This window comes from Passer montanus, unplaced genomic scaffold, assembly GCF_014805655.1.
Source record: "Passer montanus isolate IOZ18808 unplaced genomic scaffold, ASM1480565v1 scaffold1, whole genome shotgun sequence".
Lineage (NCBI taxonomy): Eukaryota > Metazoa > Chordata > Aves > Passeriformes > Passeridae > Passer > Passer montanus.
The window spans coordinates 5,236,619-5,255,455 of record NW_024356504.1 but is presented as its reverse complement, the minus strand read 5'-3'; the positions used below and the strand labels follow the sequence as shown (position 1 = coordinate 5,255,455).

At 41.1% G+C, this 18,837-nt stretch overlaps 1 protein-coding gene across 1 annotated transcript in view; it reads left to right on the top strand.

The window, feature by feature from the left end:
* The first annotated feature begins 2,013 nt into the window (after window positions 1-2,013).
* UBE2E3 (ubiquitin conjugating enzyme E2 E3) overlaps window positions 2,014-18,837 on the top strand; it is a 55,247-nt gene continuing 38,423 nt past the window's right edge. Inside the window, exons 1-3 of the mRNA XM_039696825.1 lie at window positions 2,014-2,158; window positions 2,985-3,187; window positions 5,331-5,381. Coding sequence (XP_039552759.1) covers window positions 2,994-3,187; window positions 5,331-5,381 — 245 coding nt within the window. The 5' untranslated portion in view covers window positions 2,014-2,158; window positions 2,985-2,993. The remainder of the gene's footprint in view (window positions 2,159-2,984; window positions 3,188-5,330; window positions 5,382-18,837) is intronic.

Here is an 18,837-nt window from a genome sequence, read left to right as displayed (position 1 = left end):
GGAAAAAAATATAGGCCTGAACCTGAGTGCCCAGGATTTCCTTGGGAAGGCTCTGCAATGCCAGCTGCACTTCCACAATTTGAGCACACAATAAACTGACAGAGAAAACACATTCATTATTCTCTACATCAGTTAAAATTACACTGAACTCAGATTACGAGGCATATGAAAAGTCACAGAGATGTAGATTTGTAACAATGGCTACTAAAATTGGCATTTTTCCCTCTCCTTCATACTGTACCTTTCAGTGCAGCCTTCTTTCTGTGGATGACAACACAGAAAGAAAGAACCCTTTCTTTCTGTGAATAACAAACACACCCAAGGAACATACAACCTCATAAGAACAAAGTGTCATCCTTTGAGACCTGATGTCAAATGAATGAATATTCAATGAAATAAATATCTGTTATGTGCACACATTGCTGTAGTAAATTCATTTTAATATAGTAAAAAAAATGCTGGGAAAAAATAAAATCTATAATAGTTTTTTTGTTAGTTTCAATTAAATGGGCTTTCTTAATTTTCACTTTGTATCCTGAAAGCCACAAAAGCCACAGATGTAGTAGCTGATGTGGTGTGTACACCTCTTGTTCAATCTACTTACTTTCCTTCTCTAGACATACATTCTTCTGCTACTTTTTTTTCACCTGAAGTAATTTTCATCTGACTTTCAAAGTTCCAGCAAGCTTTGTCTTGAACATCATCAACAGAATGGGAGGAGAGGAGGGGGAAAGGCTCTCAGTGCTGACTGATAGATTTTTGATATTGCTGTGTTTTCCTTTTACTAATTATGCCCAGATTGCTCATCATGCCAGATACTGTTTATGCTAGGAATTTTCTACAGCATACCTCAGGGGCAAATTGCCTGTAGTGGTGAGCTGGGAATTCTCTATAGCCTACTTTAACAAACAAACCTCCAGTGTTCCCCCACATCATATCATTCAACTTTCCTGCCAAATCTTCAGCATACTTTTCAACTGAGTTTACTTCAGCTAACTCCAGTGAAGGATATTCCTTGACACACCAATTGTTTACTCCCTCTAGAGCATGGTATATGCTCTCTGAGCCCTTGATCTTGCACAAGCTAAGAAAACACAGTAGTTTTAAGTCATTAGGCTGTTGATGATGAAAGCTATCCAGGCAAAAACCCTTGTGCTGGACAGCAACTGTTAGTCTTGAGATTTCAGGTAAATTTCACAAACATTTATAGCACTTGTTAATTTCTCCCCTGCAGAAGGCAGTTATTCACCACCTCAACCTCATCTACTTTTCACAGATAAGATCTTTTATAAAGAAAGCGGACTTTAATGTCAGCATGATCAGGCTCTAAGATTGGAGTATTTACATTCTGGAAATTGGTGGATTGCTTTGGGCAGACAGCGTGAGAAGCTGTTCCAGTGCACGCCACCACGGTGCACTTGGAACGGATCAGAAAACAAACTGCATCTCCATACCACACCACCCTTCTGTGACACCACAATTGCCATCAATTGTCCCCTTTCCTCTACAAAACAGTTGTGATTTGGTGTGCTGGTTTTGATGCTAACACTTCTATTGGAGCGGTGAGGCTGCAAGGGTGGCCGGTGTTTTTCCAGTTCCCATGTGCGACAAAGTGCCAAGGGCAGGCGTTTGTGGCGGCGGGTAAGGAACCACCAAGGGTCCCTCACGAGTGCGTCCCGGCCCTGACACGGGCCGCAAGGCACGAGCCGAGCCGTGCGAGGTGCGAGGCTCCGGGGCCGAGCGCTCTGCAGACCGCACGGCCCCCGGCACCGCCGTTGCTGGGCACCGGCCCGGCGAGTCCCGCGGGGGCCCGGAGGCTGGAGCCCCTCGGGAGCCGGGCTCAGCTACGGCTGCGGGTGCCGCCGGGCCGGCCCGAACGGCCATCGAGGGCCGATCGCCCCCGCCATTCCCGGGCCGCCGCTTTGTCCTTGCCCGGCGAGGCGAGCCGAGGCGGGCTGGCGCTCCCCACAAAGCGCGGCCGGGCGGCCGCCTGGATCCAGCCCTGCCGCAGCTCCCGCCGCTCCTCCTCGGGCCCCCCCGGCCGCCGGGGCAGCCCCCTCCTTCTTCCCCCCCCCCCGCTTTTCCCGATCGGCGGAAAAATGTCGGTCTGCCTGGCGGAGCTGCGCGGGGAGCGGCGGCGGGGAGAGCTGTGCAGAAGGTGCAGTTTGAATTATGCTTCTTCCCCCTCCGGCAGCTCTGTGGTGGCCAAATGCAGTTCTCGCTGCTGGCCATGTAAATAACCGGGGCTGCTGCTACCCCAGTGGCTTTAAATGCGTCGCGGGGCTTTTCCCCTTACTAAAAAAAGGCTACCACCAATAAAAAAGCAAACCTCGTTCCCCCCTGTGCCAGCCCTTTAAATGCTCAGAGCAAGTGTACATTTCCATCTGAAATTAACCCAAGTGTTACTGGCAGTGTATTTTCTCGGAGAGAGGGAAAGAGGGGGGGGTCTGGCGTTTGGACCCAATAAAATGCTCTGCTCCAGTGTAAATATTTACAGGTTATTAGTGACTTTTTAAAAAACATTTTCAGTGAGGTCTGTTATTTACGGTGTGTCATAAGTTATTAATGTTCATTGCCTAAGTACCCTGCTAAATCTGTCTCATGTCTTAGAACAAAGTCGACAATTGGCATATTGTTTAAAGTATGAAAAAAATGTGAGTGGGTTTAAAAATTGGAAATATATGTATTTTCAGAAGTGTAAATATTGCTTTGTAGCTGTCAAACTCCAGTCCTCGGGTATGAGACAAGGAAGTATATTTTGATTCGTTTCTCACTGAAACTGACTTGTCACCTATTCAAAGTTTTCTGGAACTTGGGGAACGCCAAGAGAGAGTCCTGCCTGTTGTATGAACTCTCCCTCTTTTCTTCCCCAAAAAAGTTCCGCATGATGCCCAGTGGTAGGCAGAGGTGAGTGGAACTTGGGGAATGACAAGAGAGAGTCCTTCCTTGTGTATTAACTCAGCCTCTTTTCTTTCCCCAAAAAGTTCCCCACGATGTCCAGTGATAGGCAGAGGTCAGACGATGAAAGTCCAAGTACCAGCAGTGGTAGTTCAGATGCTGATCAGAGGGATCCGCCTGCACCTGAACCTGAAGAGCAAGAAGAACGAAAACCCTCTGCCACCCAGCAGAAGAAGAACACCAAATTATCCAGCAAAACTACTGCTAAGCTATCTACTAGTGCAAAAAGGTGAGGGAGTGGAACATCCTGCAGTATTGTTGTGCAGCATTTGGAGTCACAGTACTTGCCCTGCACTTGTTGGGGCAGAGTCATTCTTCTTGTAAAGCTGTGTGGAAGGGAGTGAACTACCAACTTTGGTAGTTGACAAGAGCCTGCTAAGCAGTGTTTTAATTAATCCAAGACTTGTTGGGGTAACAGTTACATAGAATGGCCCTATGTCTTTTGAAGAGTTGGTACAGAGCTTGATAACTTACAGGCTGACTGGGAGGGGGCACCTAGGTATGTTCTGTATTTGCAAAAATGTGTGAGAGAGCTTTGGCGCTTTTTTTCCTGAGTTAGGTTTCCATGCCTGATTGGTATAGGGTGGAGTCCTCCTGGAGTATTTTATTATGGTCAGACTGATGACAGGCAATGCTGCCTAATTAAAGAAGTCATAAAACCCCAATGACTTCTCTGGGTCTTATGAGAGCTTTTCATGATGATGCACAGGAGAGCCTTATGCACCTTGAAGGAATGGGTTCATTCTGCCATTCTCCTGGGAGAAACTTAGGTGAGTTTTCTCCCTTAGGATCTGTGGATTTAAACTGTGACGTTCTACAGGTAGCAGCCTCTACCTTTGAATATGAGAATCTTCAGAAAGCTTGTTTAGTTATATTGGTTGCATTGGTTTCATTTGCATATAAGTTTATTGGCAGTCTGGCTCTCAAAATGTATGCTCTGGTAATTTTCTCAAAGATCAGCTGTGTGAGATACTCAAACTTTAAATTCTTTAATTCCAGCTGTCTTTGGAGATGAAACATAACTTTCCAGTTCTTTCCCTGGAGTTGCTTTTCTTTGAAAACATTTACAAGTATCCTATAACAAGAAAAGTTGTAAAATAGCTGTAGTAGCTTCAAATTTTGCTTATTCAGCATGACTGTTGTAGTTCTGACTTTTATGAACACTTCAGTAATCTTGTATTGGATTTAAACTTAGTCAATTCTTTTTGAAATATGTTAAAATTGTTGCAGAGCGTGGCTACATGGCTTTGATGACTTTTGAACTTGGTTTGAAATAGGACTGGCTAAGGAGAAAAAAGTTTTGCAACTACTATGTAGCACTTGTAGTTTGTTGTTACTTGTCTTTATTTGACAAGCCTAAGATACAGGTTTGTGACACAGAGTTTTCCCATACTCTCTTCATTTAATTGTTGCAAGTCTAATTCCATGCATCTCAGATAGTTCAGTAGGCTGACTGAGCTTATTGGTATTAATGCAAGGACATCCAGAGCAGTTTCTGTTAGCTCACCTTTTAACACCTGCTATTTGCATGAAATTCACAGTATTGCTCTTACGGGTCCTTTTGTGAAGAGAAGCCTTGATCTTTTTAAGAGGAGTTAACCATGTGTGTTTTGAAATTGCACCTTTTATGTACCTGAATAAATTTAAATTGACAGGAAGTTTTCAGTACTCATTTTTCAGATCTTAACTCCTTGTGAATGTTTGTAATAGAGTAAAGTTATGCACAGATTATTTCAAGTTATTGTATCAATTTTTATCACATAAATACAGCTACTGTATAAGGTTGCAGGAGGAAAGGCAGCAGAAGATATGAAGAGAGGCAAAGTTGATCCAGAGAGATTATTCCAGTAACAGACAGCCTGGCAGATCTGCAAATCCACTTTTTAAACACACTGCAAAGTAATAGGTAAAATATTGTGAAAAGAGTGTGTCTGCTGCCAGCATGCTTCATTTGAGCCTCAGTCACAGGTCCTGTAGGTCTGGTTTAAAGTCATTGTCAAATCTGCCTGTGCAGGCTCCCCCCCCACCCCTGCCTCATTTGCATATTAGCTTGAAAAGAAAATCTCCCTGGTAAAAAGTGCTCGGATGTGAAAAAGAGTTACTTTTCTGAATAGTTGTGGGAAATTTCTACCCAGCTCAGCTGTAAGTGTTCTGTTTACATGCAGCATGGAGCAGGAAAAAAGCTGCAAAGTTTCTCAGCTGTGGGATTTGGGTTATGCCTCTGAGAACAAAGAGGAAGCAGCCATGTTAGCATTACTGAAGGCAAAGCCAATCTTGCATTTAACTGCATGGTGGTAGAGGGCAGTGTAATTCCCTGATTTATTCTATAGACTATCTCAAATGCTTTGTGTCTGTTCTCATTTCACCAACAGAATCCAGAAGGAGCTAGCTGAAATAACCCTTGATCCTCCTCCTAACTGCAGGTATGTAATGGCTTCTTAAATTGTGGTCGGTGGTAGGAAATTAATGTGCTCGGGTTAACAAAAGGCAAACTTAGTGTTTACGACGGGTGACTGTTAGACAGAAATTGCATACAGAGAATTGAACAAGCACACAAAACGTTTGAAACTGAAGTTTGATATTTTGTTTGCATGTTGGAGGTGTAGTCATTAGTGATTGATGTACGCAGTGAAATCTGTTCTGTTTGTTGTTCATAGCTGGTCACTACCTTTGTGAAACATTAATTATATGAATGTCAAAATATGCTGAAGCTTTCAACTTAATGTCTGCATGTAGTTTGAATTGGGTTTTTGAGCGCTGAGTTTCTAGAGTGATCTTTAAATTCTGAAGTAAAGAACTGTATGTGATTTTTATATGCTTTCTTTTAGTATGTTGTTTAACAGATAAACTGAAGTGTTGCCTCTAAATTTATGTGTCTGTTGGTCTAAGTTGCAGTCTCTTGATAAAGAATATTTTTAAGGAAGTTCCCAACATGGGATGCACTTTTGTTTGGTTTTAGGAAATGAAATTTTAAGCATGGAAGGCTGAGTGATTTAGTTTTAAAGTGGTGGTTTGGAATTGAAGCACTTGATCTGTAGAAAAGTTAGATAGTAGCACAGTTAGCTGATTTCTTTAAATCTTTTGCATGTTTTACTTTTGTTTAAAGGATGCATAAAAATTGTCATTAGCTGTGATCATCCAGTGTTCAGATTTGCAGTAAAGCTAGCTTTAAATAATGTTGCTTTCATTTGAGGCATCTCAGTAAGACTTCTGACTGGAAGGTATCTTAATAACTCGTGTAACACTGAGCCATGTACATGTTTTTTAAAAATGCTGGAAATTCTTTCTGATTCTGTGTTGGAATTGTTTGGCTTTTGAATAGTTGGTGGATGTTTTGTGAATTTGATAAAATATGAGCTGCTCCTCTGTCTCACTAATGCATGAGCACAGGGGCTAAACTAGAGCACTGTTTTATTGAATTTGTGGTGAAGACGTTTTGTCCTGAGGACTGTGCTGTAGATTGCCTGTGGCAGTCTGATGTATTTGCATGTAGGGTCAGTGGCTCTGTTTGATTAGGGTTTGGGATTTGTGATGGTTTTTTGGTTTTTTGTTTTTGTTGTTTTGCTGGGGTTTTTTTGTGGGGAGAAGCATTTGGTTTGGTTTTAAATAACTGCTTTAGATAACTTTAAATAAATTACTGGGATCTAGTTCTGTGTTGGTCCTGCACTTTATATTTGGACCATCAAAGGGGCATGGCAGAAGAGAAAGTATTTAAATGAAATAGAACCCTGTCGCTTTGCTTACAGTTGCCAAAAAGATAATTGTAGCAGTTTCGGGTACAGCAAGTTACAGCTTTTAGAAGAGAAGCTTTCACACTCTGCAGCACTATCTGATACTTGGCTCCCTGGCAAAGCCTGTTCCTCTCATATTAGCACAAGAGTATTGCAGAGCATTTTGCTTGTGAGCTGGTACAGCCAGATGCCCAGGAATTATGTTGAGAATGATGAAAACCCCCCAATGTGTCCAAAATTGTTCAAGTTTCTTTCCTACAGAGAGTAGGATAAAAATGGGAAATTTTTTGCCATTGAGGAAGTCTGTTCTGTTCCCATAGGTATTTTTAAGAGGAATTTAGTGGATTTACTCAGTAAAAACTTTATGACAAGTGCATTTTTACATTTGGCAAAAAAAAAAAAAAATCTACAAGAGAAACAAGCTTCTGTAACAGGAGATCTGGGTATTCATGATAAACAGTTTGAACAGAGTTTCAGTGCCCAAAGTATTTACTGTTCCACTGAAACTGACTTGTTAGAAGTAGCCTTTCTGGTACCAAGAAGTAAATGCAGCTGTGTGTTATGTGCAGAAACAGTTGGCACTTTTACTTTCTTATGGGGTGTATAGCACAGATTAGGCTACAGCCAGATACAGCAGGCTGATGAGACCTCTGCACTGCTCATCATGCAACAAACAGCAGGATGCTACTAATTGCATTTATTGTAAAAAAAATTCAAAAGCCTGTATAATTTGGGTATATTCACATGTGCTTTAAAAATAAAAACCTGGTGTCTAAGTTCTCCCAAAACCAGTTTTCCATGTACAGTTGTTTCTTTTCCAGTTCTAGAGCACAATCTTATTTGCAGTCCACATATTGCAAACTTCACAAGAATACAATTGGCAACTAATGCTCTTGGATGCTGATAGTCCTTCTGCTTACTCAGTTACATAAGTAATGAAAAATTAGCAATTTTTAAAATGCAGTAATGGCACATATAAAATGTTAAATGTTACTTTAACATGATGCAGTACAAATACTGAAGTACAAATATGTTGAGCTCTCTCATATCATGTTAAACACTGATATCTGCTGCCACTTCTCACCTGCTAGTGCAACTGCCCAGAGTCACCCCGTGGGAGTGACCCGAGGCTGATTTAGCTACTTTAGAATGACACCGACTGGCTGCACTGTGATTCTCATGCAAAAAAGGTGTAGATTTCCCCAGCAGTTGTTTTTCCTGCAGTCACATCCATTGCTGTAACATCTGCTTTATAAAAATGCCAGCACCCAAGAAAGCCCCGTTCCTGGGTATGGTGAGCAGGCCTGGGCTGCGCACTGACTTCTGTTTTAGGCACTGGGATAGCAGAATGACAGGCACGGTAAAACTGACTAAAGAGTAGTTTTTTGCTTGCCTGTCTCAACAGTAAGGATTGATTTCTGATTCTGTTAATTGGACAATGAACTGTTGAAAAAATCATGTTGTCATGTATCATGCTGTCACATTTGTGAGCAGTGAATACGAGCTGCATCTCGGGGGTACCAGCTATAAAACTTAATATCTACATGCTGATAGCTTTACTCCTTAACATGCAGTAGTACTAAATTCCTGTGATTTTCAAGAAAGAGAAAGCATCAAAACCAATAAAATTCAGTTCAGTCTTAGGCCACTAAAGATGGAGAAAAATTAAGTGCTGCTTTCCACTCATGTTTTCTCCTGTTCTACAGAAAAGTCCAAGTCATTTACTGTCCAACATACACCATAGCTCTAGGACACAGGTAAACTGAGGACAGGTATCTGATTCCATTTTTTCTTGCTTTTGCCATCTTAACTCAAAGCTGTGCTACTTGATGCAGTGTGCTGTATTTAATTTCTTTTGTGCTTTTAATAGCATAAAGCAAAGCTAAAAAGATCTTGGCCCTATTGCTCCTAGGCAGCTCAGTTTCAAACCATGGCCAAGCACTTATATATACTTCAAGGTGTGGAAGTGTGCCAAACCCCACTGTTACAGACTCTCAGGTAAATGCTGCAAAGATTTTGTATATAGTGCATGGTAAATCTGGGCTGCAGAGATGCTCTTAAATAAGTTTGGCATATCTGGAATAACTATTTTCAGCTCATAGCATAAAACTGTTTAGATCAGAGGTCACTGCTCTGCAGTTAAGGTTTTGTCTGAGGCTGCTGTTGAGACCTGCAGCTCAGGTGGAGCAGGGCACTGCTGTCTCCAGCTCTCATTGTATTTCCTGGATTTTAGGGATGGTACAAGTGGGGCTGTTCCCAGGGGTGCTGTGATTGATAGCAGCTTCCTTCAGCTGTTCCTGGCTGCCCTGCTGATCTACAATAACAAAAATGTGTATTCCCAGTTTCCTTTGCTCACTCTTCCACATTTCCATTCCTAAATTAAATATTGTTCTTCTTTGTGGAAAAGTTTCTGAAGTTCTATTTAATAACACTCATGTCAGCTTAGTTTATAGTTTACAGCCCATTTACAGCAAATCCACTTTAGTGTAAACTTTGCAGGAAATGAATGCAAACACCAAATTCAGTGTATCCACTCAGAGCTTAATTCATGTGGTTTAAAAAGTGGTGAGTTCAAATAGTGCATCTTTCCCAGGCAAGCAGGAGAATGTAGTCTTTTATACCCTGTGCTGTAAATTGGCTTTAATCTTTTCTCTTTACTAAAGTGAAAATCAGATATTTGAAAACAGATGGTTAAAAAGAAAAAAGTAAAGTGGAAAGGCCAGGCAAAACACATGCCTTGGAGCACTGGTCAGAGAAGCAACTTGCTTTCTTTGTAGCTGCTGGGAAATGGGACTTACTGCTGAAGGAGAGCTGCTTGGATCACCCCAAAGGCTCACTGCTCTGTCTCATCCTCTAGCCAGTGAGTGCCTGACCTTATAGGTCTCTTGGAAAGATTTTCCTTAACAGGGATTACACTATTGATTCTTATTTCTTTTTCAGGCCTTGTATGCTAATACATACTAATGTGATTTCTTGAGCAGTACTACAAAAGGTGGCAGTTGATGATTTTGCTGTTTGTAGCCTCTCCTAGACTTGCAAATAGGTTGATGGTTTATGAGTAGTTAATTTTGAAATTATGTATTTTAAAATAACACTCCCAAAGTATGTGGACTAAGAACAAATGGAATGAAGATGTGTGAGTGGTTTGGTTTAATACAGGATTTTTCTGCTTCCTAAGAACTGCATTTGTCCCTTTCATTACTGCCACATCTTGGGCTAATTTCACCCTGCAGAGTGTTGCCAACGCCAGGGTCTGGAGTCTGACACAAAGAAGAATGCCTGCAAAACCCTGGCAGGCGAACACTATTACTGCTTTGGTTATGGACCCATGAATCCAGATGTTTGTAACTGTCGGACTGTGCTTGTTATTCCATCAGTGTGGGAGCACTGCAGTATGTGTTTAAAGCAATGTTGTGAAGGTATTCCTCAGACCAGCAATTTAAGCTCTTTCAGTTGAGCTGTCTGAAACAATGAGGAGCAATGAAAAATTGTGCTGGTGGTGCAGGCTCGTCCACGTGCAGAGGTAGCGCAGAATTTGAGCTAATGAAGCCTTGTGTTTGTGAGGAAAGTGCTGCAGCTAAGCTTGTAGAAGCATTCCTTTTGTTAACATACTCTGTCTGCAGTAAGGTTATAGGCAAATGTTTACTCTGCAAACAGTTGTGCCTGTTGAAGATGTTACTGCACAGCTGTGGTTTGCTCCAGTTCTGCCACGGAGGTGACTACTTCAGTCAGAAAGTGAAGCAGATTCATGTGATTACTCTGTAATGCTCCCCAGGGAGGGAAAAGGAAAAAAAAATTTAAAAAAAAATCATCCAAGTTTGCTTAAATGGTTTAAATAGGTGATTCATATGAACTCTGTTGGGTTTTTCCTCTCTCCTCTCAGAGTAGGCATTGTTCACACAAAGCTTTTTGCCACACACACCAGGATATGAATAAGCCAATCCATTCCTTTGTCTCTCAAATATAGTAAGTTTCCATCTCCCCTTTGTCAAAACCAGGCATTCTGTTGCTTTTATGAAATCAGGAGGAGAAAGAGTATATTGCATGCAGTCAAATAGCAGGTCTTTATACAGTAGCACAAGTGTGTGCCCCTCTTCACATGTACGTTTTTTTCTTCCACTCAAGGTGTTGACTTTTCAGATTGGTGTAAGTCCCGCAGTTTTGTGTTTATTCTGTTAATGTCTTGTTGGGCAAATGTCTTCATAGTACTAAATATTAAATCCCAGTGAAAAAAAAAAAATCTGTCCATTTTTCTGGTTTCCACCTTTGCAGTGAAAACCCAGTTGTGAGCACTAAATGGTTCCCTATAGAAGAGCAGTTGATTAAGGTGTGTAAGACATAGTTATGTTGAAGAGTATGTCTCCAAATGCTTGTACTAAAGCTGAACGAGCAAAATTTAAAAAAAAATTACCCAAACTCTACTTGATAATGTATCTTGTGACACATTATGCTTTTTATTGTCTCTCCCTGCCCAGCACTGTCACCACTGAGTGCAATAAATGCATTCTACATGAAAAGAAAGCTGAAGTTTGCAGAATGGTTTCGAGAATACAACCCACAAGATTATTTCTAACACTTCCTTCCCCATACAGAAGTTTACAGTTAAAAAAATAGTGAAGAGGGTTCATTGCTCTTCTACAAACATATTTGAAGCAACTCTCAAATAAATATTGAAATTCTACTTTTTAGTATTGCCCATATCTGATTTATCTATAATTATTTCTCCTAAGCATTTTCTTCCCTTCCCCTTCTTCCTTCCTTTTTTCTAGCCAGAAGACTATAGTCAGAGTAGGAAAGAATGGTGTAATTTAGCACAGCAATCAGAAGTCTGGTATTTTTGTATTTCTGTCCAGCTGAAGAAGCAACCTTTATGTTACAGTGTGGCTTTTACCTTATTTGCTGGTAATGAGTGAAACTGCTTAAGGAAGAGGGATGATGTAAATTTAGAAAGGCATTTCAGTAAAATATTTAAGTGTTAAGTAGAGCCAGACTGCACTGTTATTTAATATACTTTCATTTAAAAAATGCACTAGTGAAAGACTGTGTAACTCCTGAACGTTTTGAATTGTGAGAATATTTGAATTACTTTTTTTCAGTTGAGACTAGATGACAGATCCACTAACTCAAAATGCCTCAAGTTTTGGGGTTTTTTTCCCCTTTTTAGTATTGACCTCCTGCAAGCTATAAATCAAGGGTTTTTATCAGACCCCACACAGTGAATTTTTCATGCAAGTATTCTCAGTGGCATAATTAAGAGAGGCTTATGCAACACAAATCAACATATCTACTCATGGGAGTAAGTTTTCATGCCTGCAGATTTGCAGGTTTGACACTTGCGTGAGCAGTGTTCACAGTACTGTCCTACCTGCTCTGAAATCTGTGTGTTAATCCAAAGATTATATAGATACTTTGCTAGTTTTTAATAGCACTACTGTCAGAATGAAAAGAAAAATAAAATTAATGTTTGTCTATCTACTATAAAGTTGCAGAAATAGTTCAAACGCTTTTTATTCAGCTACTGGTGTTAAAGAATTGATGCTCATTATGTCTTGAGTTTTATCTGGCAACAATAGAAAAGCCTGACCAGTTTTTTAAACAATTCTTTAGGTATTGTGCAAAAAATTGTGAAAAATGCCAAGTAATGGGTCTCAGAGTTGAGGACAAATCTGCTTTTTGGATTTGTATAACTGTACAAAGGCCCTTCAGGCTCTGTGATAAAACTGGTTAAAATATGCCATGTGTAGGTATAGTTCTTTCTTTTTACACTCAAATTGCACATTGCTCACCCCTGCCAGCTTGTCCTACTTGGTTTGTGATCAGTAGTATGTGTGGCAAGGTCCTAGCACTGAATGCTTCCCCCTCACACTGACTTGTCTCTGTGTATCAGTTTCTTTCCTATTATAGACTTGGGAGACCTACTTCAAATTCTATTTAACAACGTGCAAGTACAAGAGAATCAACTAAACAGCATCAAACCCTTCATGTAAAATTCCCTAATTCCTATAAAACTGATGTGTGGAGGTTTCCTGGAGCTGGTGTAACTTGGGTTTGCATAGATGGGGGAACATTTTGAGATAGGTAATACACAGATAATGACAAATACCTTGAGCATATTTTCTGAATTCAGGGCTGGGTAGGCAGGAGCAGGAATATCCAGCTGCCATCTCAGACAGGGGCATGTGTACCATTAAACTATCCAGGAGCTGTGCTGTTCCTTTACATTGATGCCTCACTTTGAGCCAGTAACTGCTGGTGATAAATGAGTCCTAGCCTGCTTGCATTAATTTGGATTAATTTTCCCTCTGCAGAGAGTGCACTATACTGTTACCTAGTTCAGAACTGTGGCTGGAGCAGCTATTTATTCTATAGCACTTAGTGTGAAAGAGACTGACCAGACCTTTTAGAAACTCAGATACAAGTTCAGTTGACAATGATTAAACTACCATTGTAAGCATCACTTTGAGAAACAAAGGAGGGGTAAGATTTTTTTGGTTAAACACCAAAGTGACCTGTAGTTAGCAGTGAGTCACTTTGAGGTTGGAAGAATCTGTAGAGGACCATCTCACAGTCCCTAGTAATTGATGTTTTCCTTACTGATGAGTATACTGGCCTAGAGCACATAAATACTGCCTTTTGAGTTAACAGTGGGCATGAAAGGGTTGTAGCACATTGGAGGACAGGACTAGAATGCTAAGTGATGGGGGCAAATGTAGGAAGTGACCTTAAAAATATTGTGTAATTTAATAATGAGCACTGCAACATACAGCACTTTAGTAGGCATAATCAGCTGCACAGATCTGTGGGGAAAAAAAGACTGGATAAGGAGCAGTTCTTCACAATAGGTGTAGCCTCTCTGAGGATCATGTGCTTTGAAGGAAGAAGGAGAGAAAGGAAGAGATCTTCAGGTATAGAAGAAAGTTGCTGCAAAGGAAATAAGGCAACTGTTGCTAGTCCAGGGTTGGTAGTTATGCAAAGCAACTTCAATTGCCGTAATGAACACCTAATATTGATGTACCTGGACATAAAGACAGTGTGCAGAAGGTGGTGGGTCTGCATTGGACGAGGTTTTTAACAAAGGACTGACAGGAGCAGTTTAGATACAGTTGTTTCTACTTCAAGCAGGAAATAGACTAAGTGACCTCTTAAAGACCAGTTTGACCAAACTAGCATTTATACTGGATTTAAATTATAATGCTAAAGGAAAGCTTGTGGGGAAGTGATTTTCACTTCATTTAAAAACTGTAATTTAGTCAGGGTTTTGTAGTATAATCATCCTGGAAGATACACAGGTGCTATGATTCCAAGCAGCAGAAACAATTGTTTAAAAAGTCACTTCAAGTGTACAGATTTTGTGCTGTTGTCAGTCAAAAAAAGCAAATGTCCTGTGATTTTTCTGCTGATTTATTATTCCCCTCTGTCCCTCTTCCACCCAGTTTTGGCTTTGTTTTAATTGTTACCTAATCCTACTTTAATTGCACAAAGTTGTCACCTTCTGCTAACTAGAAATAAACTAGGCACATGTCCTCAGCTCTCCAGAAGTGTGTCACCTTTGTGAGAAGCAAATAGCACAGTAGATCTGCAGGAGATCTTGATTGCTGATACTTAATAAGCTCTGTGCTGGGGTGCTCTATGTTCCACAGGCACATGAGTATCTCTAACACTGAGCTAAACAAAAACAAGGGGCATTTTTGTGCTTACACAGAGGCAGTTTGCAGTAGCTATGCAAGCACTAATGCATCTTGCCCAGCACCCCAAATGGATCAAGCACATCAGAAAGCAGTTGTGTAGTGCTGTCTGTGACCATGGATCCTGTCTCGAGGCACCCTCTGGAATCAGAGCTCAGACGATTGTAGTGAAAATGTAAGCAGCCTGGCAGGTTTCCAGCTGATGAGTTAATGCTGCTATAAACTTGAGTAGTTCCTCTCTGAGGCATGCAGAAGGGTGCAGGAGCTGGGAAGGTAGCCAGCAAAGTCAGAGAACAGACGGCAAAGCTAAAGGCCAGCCTCAGGGATTCACAACGAATTGTCTTGGAGGTGAGTTCCTCCCTTGCCAGAAACCCTTCATGTAGCTTCAGTGGCAGGGCTGGAAATCAGTATGAAAATTAAGGCTCTCATTCATTACAAAGCCAGCCTGCCTTTTGGGAGCTTGTTTAACATAGCTTGAGCAAAGGTGGCTGTGCCCAGCACTCAGGCCTGGGCACAGGTACTACTGACTAACTTAGCAGTACAGTTGCTGCAGAAAGCCAAGGCTTCTCAATCAATGCTGGCTCAGTTTGTTGAGCTTGAAGCTGCAGTGAGGTGGTTTAGGTTTGAACTCAGGTTATCACTTCACTCTGAAGCCTAGACATAGAAGTCACCAAAATGTTAGAGTGAATCAGTAGAGCATCAGCTGGTCAGATTTCATTGGACAAATGAAACATGGGTTCTCTCCTTTCTGTAAGAGACAGCAGCAGAAAGCTGGTTTTTTTTGCAGTTTCAGTAAAGCATTTATGCTGTAAATGCTTTGAGCAGAGTGGATTTTAGAGGGTGTGGAAAGTGTTTCAATAGATCAGTAGCTATGCAATAGGAAAGATGTTCAGCTGATGGTGGTTCTTGCTGTGAAGGCTGCTATTGCGGCAGACTGGGCAGGTTCCTCCCCAAATAAAACTTTTCTGGCTAAGGACCTGTCTACTGTGTCCCCACTGCCTCGGGTTTGTGAATACCTTAGCTGGTGTTTGTCCTTCTCCCTGGTATCCTCACATCAGAGACTTCATCCAGGCTGGAGGATCCGAGGGATGAGTGAGTGGTGCAGGGATGGTTCTGTGACACAGAGCTCTGTGTTGTCATTGCCCATCAGTGCCTGTCCTAACTTGTTCATAGATACCTAGGGCATAGCTGTATCTACTTCATTAATATCAATGGCAAATGCTCTAGTTGGACATTACAGATTTAGCAACATCTCCCTCTGCGCCCTGAGGGCCCAAAGAACCAACATCCTTATGCAAATATATGGTCTTCTGTTCAGAGCTTTGGACTTAGAAGAAAAATAATGAGTTTTGGTTTGATTTCTATAAAGCTAAGGCAAAAAGAGGTCTTGAGAGACTAAAATCAACTTGCACTGAATACTCTAAATCTGTATTCACGTGGAAGCAAATCTAAATGATCTAAGTTACACAGCACAGCCTACTGCACATTAAGCATTACTCATGTGATATATATTCTTATGCAAAAGGTTGGAAATACTGTAGAACCTAAAATTCTACAAGCATGATTAAACATTAATCTGAGAGGGTGGTCTTCACATGATAAACTCTTTGAAGCACAGTCCGTGGCTGAAAAAGTGTTTCTTGTCTGGAGTAGAAATTTTGTATGATACCCATACAAGTTTTATACAGCCAGGCAGTGCCTAGCTCCACCTTGCCCTTCTTCCACAGAGTCTTGGATAGCTGGAGTAGTATGAAGAGTAGCAGTAGCAACCTGGGTGTTGTGTATTTTGAGTGTGATTTGCTTCTTCCTTTTTTTTTAATAAGGCAGAATTCCTGGTGGTGTACTTAGTTATGCCAGAGCAAACATACCACAACTTGTTTTTTTTTTAAAAAGAAACAAGTTTCTGAAGTGAAAGGGACATCATCAAAACAAAGCAGTGATTTGTTTGATAATACAGAGTAGCAAACCTTAAACAGATCCATATGTGGAGAAGTCGGTTACTTTCAAGGTTCTCTGAAAACAAATGCAGTGAAAGCATTTTACTTTCAAGTGTTTTGTTTGGTTTATTTTTCATGGTAATACTGCACACTAGCTCTATTTAAAGTCTTTTGTTTTCTGTTAAGCCTGCTTGGGGTTTTTTGTTTTAGGAATAGAAGAAGCAAAGTCATTTCTTATCAGTTACAAGGCAAGCTAACAGTAGCAGCTCTCGATACTAAAACAGCTATGTAGGCTGAGCACCGTGTGGTTCTCCCAGATGTAAAGGGCATCCTGGCAAAATTCCTGTTCAGTGAACAGTGTGCCTTCCTGGAAGTAGAGAAGGTGGGGTCATGAATGGACAAAATGGAAACGAATGTGAGCTGTACTACTCTGAGAAATTACTTTTCATCATTCTGGATGCTGTTTATGCTGTTTGCATTGCCTCTGAATTTCTCTGCAGGCCAGCATGATATTTTTGCTGTACATGGCTACTGCCCACTTTTCATTCAGGCAGGACTGTAAGAGAGATTTTGATAACTCTGGGTTGTTTTTTGATTTTTTTTTTCTGACAAATGCAAGTTGATGTACTTAATTTTTCTTAACTCCCAGATTCTGACCTTGGAAAAATAAATATAAATAAAATCTCTTATCTGGATTGTCAGACTCAGCTGTGCTTGTACTCTCTTTTTGTTTTCAAACATGGGAGTAAGGAGACAGGAATGACTGTGAACACACCTCTCCCCACACCTGAGATAAGCTGGATACCTCCCTGCTAAAATCATCGTTCCAGGCTGGGCAGCTTTCCAGTAAAGATGACACGTGCCCACCAGTGTGATAGCAGCTGGTTCAGGAGATGGGAACATAAGAGTGCTGTTTGAAAAAAATGCACCAATAGAAATATCATTTGGATTTTCTGCTGCTTGAAAGTGTGTGAAGAACAGGTAATTATGAGAGACTGTATTGCCCAAGGTCCTAGTCTGAATCCATTTATGCCCAGAAGAGTTCCATGTTTGTTAACTTTAAAAGAGCCATTGGCTTTTGATGTCTGAATGGAAAAAAAAAAAAAAGGCAACTCTAAATTGTGCAGTGAGCAGACCATGCAGTGCACTGAATGTTATTTCTGAAAGTAATTCTGTTGATCTTTTTCTGAAGTTGGTTGCTGATCGCAGACCAGTTCTGGTTAGCTTTGCAGTAGATGCCATAAGCACTGAGTGCTTGACGAGTGTCTGGGAGATGCTGTGCTGCATCTGCTTGTGCTTTCCATATGCAACTCTCTGTTCCCTTCAAAGTCATCTGGCAGAGTGCAAAGCCCCGTGAGTCATCCTGGCACTGCTGGAGTTGTAACTACAGTCTCTTAGCTAGGTGCAAGCCAGAGCCTGGCTTTTATCCAGTTTGGATGCAGGGCAGGACACAGGAACACCCCATTGCGCTGTTCTGTCTTAGGTGGGTGGATAAACTGCAGCATGAATTTGCACCAGCTGCATGTATTCCTAAGAAGCTGAAACCTCTGTTAGGAGTGAGCGTGTTCCTGGGGCACCCTGGCTCTGCTCCAAAGGGACCAGCAGTGCAGCACAGAGCCAGGGCACTTCTTTGTCCTGCCGAGGAGCAGTGCTGGGCCCAGCGTGCTGGTGGTGCAGCTGTGTTGTGCTTGTAGCAGCGTGGCTCCAGTGCCTGTGCTAATGGGCACTGCACCTCTCAGTCTGTCAGTAGTTTCTCTGAGTTTTTTTCTGGCCTCTAAAGTTTTAATGGTGGAGTCTGGATCACCACTGGAATAGAAATTTGGAGAAAAAGGTTTTCCTGAGGGAAGTTTGAAAGACAGAATTTGAAAGACAGAAGCTTTACTATAAAACCTTTCTATTCTCATTTTTGGAATCTGCAGTAAGTTGTTCCTAATATTATTAATTCTTCTGGCAGGTAGATTTCATTTATGTATTAGTCTTCATGCTGCTATATGAATTATAGATTTAATTATGGTCCAGGTGCTCAGAGCTTTGCCATTCGTCTATATGTTAAATATAAAGAAAAAATAAGTCTGAGTAATTTTTTGGCTTACTGAATAAATGTAAACTCTTGGAAACTGTGCCAAAGTATAAATAAATAGAGGATTTACCTCACAGAGAATGTTATTATCTACTCCAGGGTATTCTGCTTTATGGGGAGGATTAGTGCTTTGCGTTATACTGGGACATACCTTTTTTTGAGCTACTGCTCTCTGCAGCAGAAGATTAAAAAGTTTTCCTGTAATTCCTTGTATTTTCAAATTTTCTTTTGCAATTACAGCTCGTTACAAGGGGCCAAGGGTTGATTTGAGTTAACATTGCCATAATGAGAAACACTCTCTGATTCCCTGATAGGTGTAAATAAACTACTACTTGTAGTAGGTAGTTCCTCTTCTTCTGAGTTACTCAGCCCTTTCTGCCTGACACAGTTTTGTCAGTCCTTGATTCACAGTCCTTGAAGTTTCTCACACTGCACAGCTACTTAAA